The sequence below is a fragment of the Molossus molossus genome, unplaced genomic scaffold (genome assembly GCF_014108415.1).
Source record: "Molossus molossus isolate mMolMol1 unplaced genomic scaffold, mMolMol1.p scaffold_m16_p_1, whole genome shotgun sequence".
Lineage (NCBI taxonomy): Eukaryota > Metazoa > Chordata > Mammalia > Chiroptera > Molossidae > Molossus > Molossus molossus.
In genome coordinates this window covers 54,067,106-54,075,798 of record NW_023425344.1, presented here as the reverse complement: position 1 = coordinate 54,075,798, position 8,693 = coordinate 54,067,106, and the positions used below count along the sequence as shown (strand labels likewise).

The 8,693-nt window shown below is 41.5% G+C and overlaps 2 protein-coding genes across 2 annotated transcripts; both read right to left on the bottom strand.

The window, feature by feature from the left end:
• Positions 1 to 362: 362 nt before the first annotated feature.
• LOC118643274 (growth-regulated protein homolog gamma-like) lies at positions 363 to 1,704 on the bottom strand. Its single transcript, XM_036281245.1, has 4 exons — positions 1,605 to 1,704; positions 1,390 to 1,513; positions 1,184 to 1,267; positions 363 to 448 (listed from the first exon to the last, which is right to left on the bottom strand). The coding sequence occupies exons 1-4, from the start codon at positions 1,702 to 1,704 to the stop codon at positions 433 to 435; spliced, it is 324 nt and encodes a 107-aa protein (XP_036137138.1). The 3' UTR covers positions 363 to 432.
• Positions 1,705 to 6,556: 4,852 nt separating this feature from the next.
• On the bottom strand, positions 6,557 to 7,424 carry LOC118626364 (growth-regulated protein homolog gamma-like). Its single transcript, XM_036256018.1, has 4 exons — positions 7,325 to 7,424; positions 7,110 to 7,233; positions 6,904 to 6,987; positions 6,557 to 6,641 (listed from the first exon to the last, which is right to left on the bottom strand). The coding sequence occupies exons 1-4, from the start codon at positions 7,422 to 7,424 to the stop codon at positions 6,557 to 6,559; spliced, it is 393 nt and encodes a 130-aa protein (XP_036111911.1).
• Between the last annotated feature and the right edge of the window lie 1,269 nt (positions 7,425 to 8,693).

The following is an 8,693-nucleotide window of genomic DNA, read 5'->3' as shown; positions in this document are numbered from 1 at the left end:
ATATTTGCTCGAATCCCCCCCTATTTATCTTCATCCTTTATTATAATGGATGGAAAGGTGTGGTTTCCCACCCACCTTGACAACCAAAAATATTAGTTGAATGAAGAACATTTAAAATGCATCATCTGCTATTAAATAATAGGGCTTAACTAACTTTGATTTAACACAAACATACCCTTTAAAATAACAGTACAGCAAATTACCAAACACTTTAATATCTTTAAATATTAGATAGAATGTTAACTAATATACAAGCTTTGAAAAATAAATAAATAAATTCACATGTAAATAAATAGAAAAACTCTCATAAGTAATAGTCAAACACATTAAACACAATATAGGCAGGTCCAGGAGCTCTTTGTTTCTCTTCTTTTGCTCCAGTTCCACTAAGGATGCAGCAATAGCCTATTAAGCTTCCTCCTTCTCTCTAGGTTAGTTGGCGTTGCCCCTGTGAAGAGAAAATTGTTGCATATTAGGACTCAGAAACTTGATTGCACCAAGTGGTTACTACCTGTACCCTTGCTGTGCTGTGTGGCAGAAAATGCCTGACTCCTGGATGCTGCTTAATTAGGAATTAGGGGCTTGTGGTCACAATTTTATTATTAGCTTTAAAAAGCCAGAAACTAATATCACACTAAGAAAGTATATGCATGACATCACTTAAGTCTCATAGCAAACCCCATGAAGTAGCTATTTATTATTTTCCCCGTATTGCTGAGACTCAGAGAGAGTAAATACTTTCTCCCAGTTACAAGAATAATAAAAGGTGGAGGAGCCTAGACTTACATTTGAAATGACTGCAAAGTCCCTTCTCTTCATCACTAAGACTTAGAGGCCTGTGTTGCCCAAAACAAGGGGTTCCACTTTTCAGGTCTAAAGCCACTAAGACAAACAGTGAGTGTTCCTTATTGGTCAGGAAGCATTTCAGATCATTGGCCAAATCCACCTAATTTTTTAGGAAGAAACATTCACCCACACTCATTTGAATGGGGATGGAGAGAAGGATGGTGGCGGACGGTACAGTTAATATCCTTCCTCACCTGAGCACATTTATAATCTCAATGACAAATTTAATTGTGAAATAATGATTTTTCACTCCTTCAGCTAAACTCTGGGTTTCCCTGATATAAATTTCAAGAGGCGATGCCAGTATCTGTCACAAAGGACTAGCCACATAACTCACTTGTTTAGCAGCTTGTCCACGATTTTCTTAACCTGGGGCGCTGCTGGGTTGAGACAAACTTGATGTCCATTCTTGAGAGTGGCTCTGCAGACAGAAGGGAGAAGCCACGTGAGACAGGAGGGCGGGCTGAGGGTCAAGGTGAGGGCATCTGGACAATGGAGGTGACAAGGACCGCAGTAGCAGCAGCAGCGAGTGGTGGCACTTACATGACTTCGATTTGGGGGCAGTGGGGTCCTGAGGACGTCACCTCCACACTCTGGACGTTCTTGAGATGAACTCCCTGCTTGGTCTGCAAGCACTGGCAGCGCAGTTCCCTGGCCACGGGCGCCCCTGCGGGGACAACAGACTCGGTTGGTGGGACTGTTCCCCCAGTGGGCGCCCCCCCATCGTCCCTGTCCCGCCCTTGGGTTCCGAGTCTCACCTGCAGCGTGCCGGCAGGCGGCGACCAGGAGCAGGAGCAGCAGCGTGGCCCGGAGCAGCCGGGGGGCGCGGGGGGCGGCGACGGTCGCGGTGCGGGCCATGGGGCTCAGCTCGGAGGTTCGGGGCGACGGTGCCTGGAGCGCGAGAGCTGGCGGGAGAGCTGGTGGAGCGAGATCTGTGGCTCCTCGAGACGGGCGAACCCCTTTTATCCATGATCGGGGCTGAAAGCTCGCAGCCCCGGGCCCGGGAAATTCCAGGAGTCGCAGGCCGTTCTCGGGTCGGGAAGGAAGGCGCGGCCCCGCCCCGGCGGAACAGGGTTGTGTTGGGGGGAGGGGGGCTGTTTGTGGGGCTCCGGCCACCCTCCAGCGCGTCTCCGCAGCCTCAGCGGTTTTCTCTTGGCGCCCAAATCCGCAAAGCGGAAGTGAGTCGCCTCCCAAGAGGTGTCACTTATTAGCGGAGACAGGCGCCAGGAGGAGGTTAGCTCTCAGGACGGAGGGGATTGTGGTGCGTCGAGGTGTGTGTGTGTGTGTGTGTGTGTGTGTAGGGGGGAACAGAATTTTCCATTTGTTGTGTCCACATCAGTATCTTCTGGCTTGATGATTTTATTTTCTTCTCCATAAATACTCTCTTAAAACACATCCGTCATCTCAGATTGTACCTAAACTCATACATCAGAGTTTTCACCTTGTTTCTGGTGTTTTACAAGCACAAATAAATCACACTTTGTGTCATTTCAGGGTTGAGGTGATGACCAGAGTCAAAAGTTTAATTCGGTGTTTAATCTAGGACAAAGTGTTCTAATCCTATACAGTTTCCTTCCTCTGAAATTCTGGAACTTCCAGAGATTTCGTAATGCATGATTACCGCCTCTTGGGTGTAGAGGGCGTTGATGAATCCATAAAATAGGGGCTGGTGGTCATTTTTGAGCTGTTGGGGGGAGGGAAGGTTGCGTTGGGCCCAGAGGGTCCACAGTTTCTAGTTTAGTCCAAGCACAAAAACAGTAATAGGAATCACAGCTAGTCTTTCCATCCTGATGATTCCCATCTAGAATTGCTTAAATTGGTTTCAGTTAGCTCTGAGCACCATTCAATATATTAGATTTGGGCATTATTCCAAGGCTTTTAAAAGAATAGATTTCAGTATAAACTTTGTATTTCCATTTTCTTAAGATTGTTTTTTAAACGTTTGTGGAAGTAAAATGAGTAATTGTATTATATAACATACTAACCAAAGAAAAGAGGAAGGCCAAAATTACAAAAGAATGTCAAGAAATAAATATAAGAAATGAAGAAATGTCTTTATGGAAATAGTCTTTATCACACTTGGTTATAACAGGCATGAAAACGGTATGATGATCCTGTTTTGATGCTTCCTGTCTAATAAAAGCAAAATTTGGGAAGTTGAGAGGTGAGTTATTAAAGCACAGCGAACATATCACACACAGAAAAATATGGATATATATTTCAGTTTGGAAAACTTGCAAATCATAGAAAACATGATGATCAGGTAACATTTCAAAGTTTTGAAACTTGTCAATACATTCTTTATGGTTCCTATATATCTGCTTTATAAAAAGTTCCCTTTGTATTGGAAAAACAAATGTGAGCTATACAATTGTTGGGTGAAGCGTCTTATATACATCACTCAGGCTAGTTGGATAAAAATGTTGCTTAACTCTTCTATACTGTTAATGTTTATTGCTTTGCCTAGTAAGTATTTAAGGTTTGTTGGACTCTTTAACTATGATTATGGTTTCATCTATTGCTCCTTTTAGTTGCTCTCCATTTGCTTTATATATTTTGATAAATGTTAATTAGGTTCATAAAATCATAGAATTGTTTGTTCCTTATAAAATTGCCCTTTTGTTTTGAATCAGTCTTCTTCATCTCTAAGACGATTTCTTTCCATATGTCTCAATATATTAATCAGACTTTAAATAATATATAAATTAGCCAATATATTAATAATTTATATTAATACTAGATTAATTATTTACACATAATTAACACATTAATCTATCCATGCCAGTTTTTTTCCAGTTAGTTTTAGCATAATATAACACTCAATTGTTTTCATTTCAAGTTGTCTGGGTTCTAATATTTAAACTGTGTCCTTTTTATGCAACATTGTTTTTTGTGTTATTTATATAGCCTATATTTAAAATGTCAAAAATTTGGAATTTTAATTGGAATGTTTGTTCCATTAAATTTACTTTAATTCTTAATATGGTTGGATTTCAGTCTACTATCTTGCTGTTCTATTTGTCGTATCTTTTTTAAAAAATAAACTTTTAATTTGGAATAATTTTAGATTTATGAAAAATGTATAATATATAATTATAATACATTTATCAAAACTAAGTGATTAACATTGGTACATTGTTATTAACTAAATTCTTGTCTCTTACTAAGATTTCACCAATTTTCTATTAACATCCTTTTTCTATTCCAGGATCCAATTCAGTATGCCACATTGGATTTAGTCATCATGTCTCCTTTGTCTCCTCTGATCCATGACAGATTCTCAGTATTGTCTTATTTTTCATGACTTTGACAGTTTTGAAGAATACTTGCTAGGTATTTTGAAGAATGTTCCTCAGTTTGGGTTTTTATGATGATTTTCTCATGATCATACTGGGGTTATGGGTTCGGGGAAGACTATCATGGAGGTGAAGTGCTCTCCTCTTCACATCATGTGGGGGAATATTCACATAACACAACCAGTGATAATAACCTTGATCACATGGTTAGGTGGTATCTGCCAAATTCTCCAATGTAACATTACTGTTTTTCATTTTCCCTAATCTCTTCTTTGGAAATAAATCACAAAGCCTGGCCCACACTCACAGGAGGAAGGCAATAAGCTCCACCTTCAGGAGGAGAGACACTCTACTTACATTATGTGTTAAGCTCCTTCAAGAAAGATTTGTCTGTGGTTGTGCTTTTTATTTACTTCTGTCACCTTTTGTAATATTCAGGTATTTTCTTTTAAATTTTTTTCTTTATTGATTTTAGAGAGAGAGGAACGGAGAGGGAGAGAGAGAGAGAAACATCGATGAGAGAGAACATTGATTGGCCGGCCACCTCCTCCATGCCCCACACTGGGGATCAGGCCCACAACCTGGGCATGTGCCCTGACCAGGATTCGAACCGGTGACTTCTTGGTGCATGGATCAATGCTCAACCACTTTTTCTCTAACAATTGAAGAAATACATTCTAAACCTATCTCCCTACCTATCCTTTGTGCTATTTTTGTCATATATTTCACTTTACAGTCTAAATTTATCTTCATAGGTCATAATTATTATTGTTGTTGTAAATAACACAAGTTGTTTGAGCACATAGGAGGAATCCACTTTTCCACCTTTTGCTCCCAGCCTCATTAAAAAGGAAAAAATTATATAATTGTTTAAAAAACCACTTACCAAAAGCATTAAATATGTTTTTACTGAATTTTTAAGAGAGAGAGATATAAACATCAATGTGAGAGGAAAACATCAATCAGCTGCCTTCTGCATGCCCCCAACCAGGGATGGAGCCCAAAACTTGGGCATGTGCCCTGACCAGAAATCGGACCAGGACTTCATAGTCCATGGGACAATGCTCAACAATCATTTAATAGGAGCCCTTGTTAAAATAATTATAAACACTCAGAAGTTTATAAATAACTAATTTTGAATAATGAATTGTTCATTATGAAAAACAGCCATATTTAATGTAAAACTAGGCTTCTCAAGGTGGGTGGGGAGTATGAAATATTCCTCATGAGTAGGAGAACTGTAAATGAAGGGACAGGCAGGAGGAGTAGGCTTAAAGTCAGGCATGATCTGCAATCTACCTGTACAACACCCTGGGCATCCAGCAGGGAACCAAAGATCAAGAAGAATAAAACAAAATCTAAACATGTTATATATTGCAAAACTTTTATTTTCATGTCATTTGTAAAAATGTAACAGTAGTTTTAACTTGTCTCTTCTAAGACAAAGAAACACTGCATAATGAACATTAAACAAGGCATTATGCCTTACAAGAAAGACATAAAATGTCCAAGGGAATCTTCAACATCAAAATGTTGACCATCTAATGTGACATAGTTTAAATAAATAACAAGTGACAGTCTTAAACAAGTACAAAAAATAGATGTGCACACACTTCCCTGACCATAATAATGATTTCATTAATTGCTTAGATTCCCCCCATCTCATCATACATCTCCCTCTACCTCTATCACAGCACCTAATATTTAATGGTCAGTCTCCCAATACATATTAATTTAAAGAGGCATTTAAACCCACAATCTTCTAATTTAATAACAATCAGTACTGAGTTATGTTTGATTAAACACATTCATACCTTTAAATACTAACATGTAAAATGTTGAGATACAAGCTTTGAAAAATAAATACATATATAAATAAATAGATCTCTGATATAAAAATAAAACCAACAACAGTCAAACAAAGTAATCTTTCTAGTTGTCGCCTGAAGCCAGCGGTTTTCTTCATTTTCAGTCCTGTAAGAGCAGGGACCTCCTTTCAGGAACGGCCACCAAGAGCTTCTTCTCTTTAGGTCAGTTGGTGCTACCCCTAAGGCGAGAAAAGGGTTATTGTTACAGGTGTTACAGAAAGCTGCCCTTCTCTCACATTGCCTCTGAAGCTGGAGGAAGTTCTGCGTGCAGACCCTAACACAACTTTGCACCCACGGTGCCTTCTACAGGGCACAGCAGATAGCTTGCTCTTTTACTGAGAAAAGCAGGACTGTGCACTCAGTTATGTCATACTGGGCTAAAAATTTGCATGCATATAACCTCACTTAATTAAAGTACAATGCATGAAATAGCTACTATTATGTACTAATTTTTTTTTTTTTGCTCAAAGGGATAAACAACTTTCCAATGGATCTTAGACTTGACTTTAGGGTGGTCTTGCTGCAAAGACTCTGCTCTTCACCATTTTACTCTCCAGGCCCATGTTGTCCCAAACCAGGGGTTCCACTTTTCAGGTCTAAATCCAATGAGGGACTAAGGTGAACAATGTTCCTTAATGGGTAAGAGACATTTTAGCATCATTGCCTAAATCTACTTAACCTTTTAGAAAGATACTTAGCTACACTCATTGGAAAGGGTATGAAGAGCAGGGAAAATATCCTGTGGCACTAGCACACATTCATGACCTGGGTGGCAATTTTAATTGTTAAATAATAATTTTCACTTCTTCAGCTAAACTCTGGGTTTCCTTGATGTAATTTGCACAAGATGGACACCAGTATCTGTCACAAAGGACTCTAGCCACATAACTCACTTGTTTAGCAGCTTGTCCACGATTTTCTTAACCTGGGGCGCTGCTGGGTTGAGACAAACTTGATGTCCATTCTTGAGAGTGGCTCTGCAGACAGAAGGGAGAAGCCACGTGAGACAGGAGGGCGGGCTGAGGGTCAGGGTGAGGGCATCTGGACAATGGAGGTGACAAGGACCGCAGTAGCAGCAGCAGCGAGTGGTGGCACTTACATGACTTCGATCTGGGGGCAGTGGGGTCCTGAGGACGTCACCTCCACGCTCTGGACGTTCTTGAGATGAACTCCCTGCTTGGTCTGCAAGCACTGGCAGCGCAGTTCCCTGGCCACGGGCGCCCCTGCGGGGACAACAGACTCGGTTGGTGGGACTGTTCCCCCAGTGGGCGCCCCCCCATCGTCCCTGTCCCGCCCTTGGGTTCCGAGTCTCACCTGCAGCGTGCCGGCAGGCGGCGACCAGGAGCAGGAGCAGCAGCGTGGCCCGGAGCAGCCGGGGGGCGCGGGGGGCGGCGACGGTCGCGGTGCGGGCCATGGGGCTCAGCTCGGAGGTTCGGGGCGACGGTGCCTGGAGCGCGAGAGCTGGCGGGAGAGCTGGTGGAGCGAGATCTGTGGCTCCTCGAGGCGGGCGAACCCCTTTTATCCATGATCGGGGCTGAAAGCTCGCAGCCCCGGGCCCGGGAATTTCCCGGACCCGCTTGTCCTCCGAGCGGGAAGGAAGTCGCAGCCCCACCCCTGGGGGGAGTTGGGAGCCGGGGAAAGGACGAGAAGGTGCGGCCCCGCCTCGCCTCCAGGGAGACTCCACAGACTGTGACGTTCACTTTCAGCCCAAATCCCCAAAGCTGGAGTGAGTCGCTGCTACGCAGGAGCTGCTGCTTGCGAGGGGGGACCGTGGGCGCCCAGTGACCCCAGTGCGCCCGGCGGGAGAGTCAGACCCTCAGACCCGTGTAGAGACTGCGCCACATCTTCAGGGGAGTTAATGACTTCTCTCAAAGAAACTTTAGTTGCTGGGATTGAGGTGGGTGGGAATGGCAGCCTCTTTGATCTATCTATCCTCTTTTTCTTTTCTTTAATGTAAAATGTTATTTTTCTATTAAAATATTTTACCAATGACCCCATGTTCTAATGATTCTCTGAAAATGAAACAGTTTGAATTTTTATATTAATTTTTCAATGTTATAACTATGCGTTGTAAGTATAACTGTTCAACAATAAATTGCACATATTTCAAGTGAATACTACTCTAAATTTGGACATACTTATGCATCATTTCACCACCAATCACCACAATCAAAATAATGACTATATCCATTACTCCGGAAAGTTTCGTATTAGCGCCTTTATAATCCTTTCCCATCTTATCCCGTTGCCTTATGCTAAGGTAATTACTGATCTTTTTATTATTATATATCATTTTGTATCACTTAGAGCTTTTTATACATGGATTAATGAAATTTTCATTTTTAACTGAGTTCTTTATATATTTTTATTTTTCAATTACAGTTTACATTGAATATTTTCTGTATTAGTTTCAGATGTACAGCATAAAATTCTGTACTTTACAGTTGTGGTTCCTCCCCACGCCCATTCCCCCATGTTCCAAGTACCCACTTGGCCCTATACATAGTTATCACATATTATTAATGATATTCTCTATATTGTAATTTTCATTCTGTGACTATTCTGTAACTACCAATTTGTACTTCTTAATTGCTTCACCCTTTTCACCCAGCCCTCTAAACCCCCACCCCTCTGACAACTGTCAGTCTGTTCTCTGTATCTGAGTCTATTTCTATTTATAGTT

Bases quoted from the DNA above. Each gene is read 5' to 3' on its own strand.
- LOC118643274 (XM_036281245.1), bottom strand. From the start codon at position 1,704: ATGGCCCGCACCGCGACCGTCGCCGCCCCCCGCGCCCCCCGGCTGCTC. The intron at 1,514-1,604 runs GTGAGACTCGGA...TTGTCCCCGCAG, and splicing joins CGCCTGCCGGCACGCTGCAG to GGGCGCCCGTGGCCAGGGAA. The intron at 1,268-1,389 runs GTAAGTGCCACC...TTCTGTCTGCAG, and splicing joins TGCCCCCAAATCGAAGTCAT to AGCCACTCTCAAGAATGGAC.
- LOC118626364 (XM_036256018.1), bottom strand. From the start codon at position 7,424: ATGGCCCGCACCGCGACCGTCGCCGCCCCCCGCGCCCCCCGGCTGCTC. The intron at 6,988-7,109 runs GTAAGTGCCACC...TTCTGTCTGCAG, and splicing joins TGCCCCCAGATCGAAGTCAT to AGCCACTCTCAAGAATGGAC. The intron at 6,642-6,903 runs GTGAGTTATGTG...TTACCCATTAAG, and splicing joins GTGGACAAGCTGCTAAACAA to GAACATTGTTCACCTTAGTC.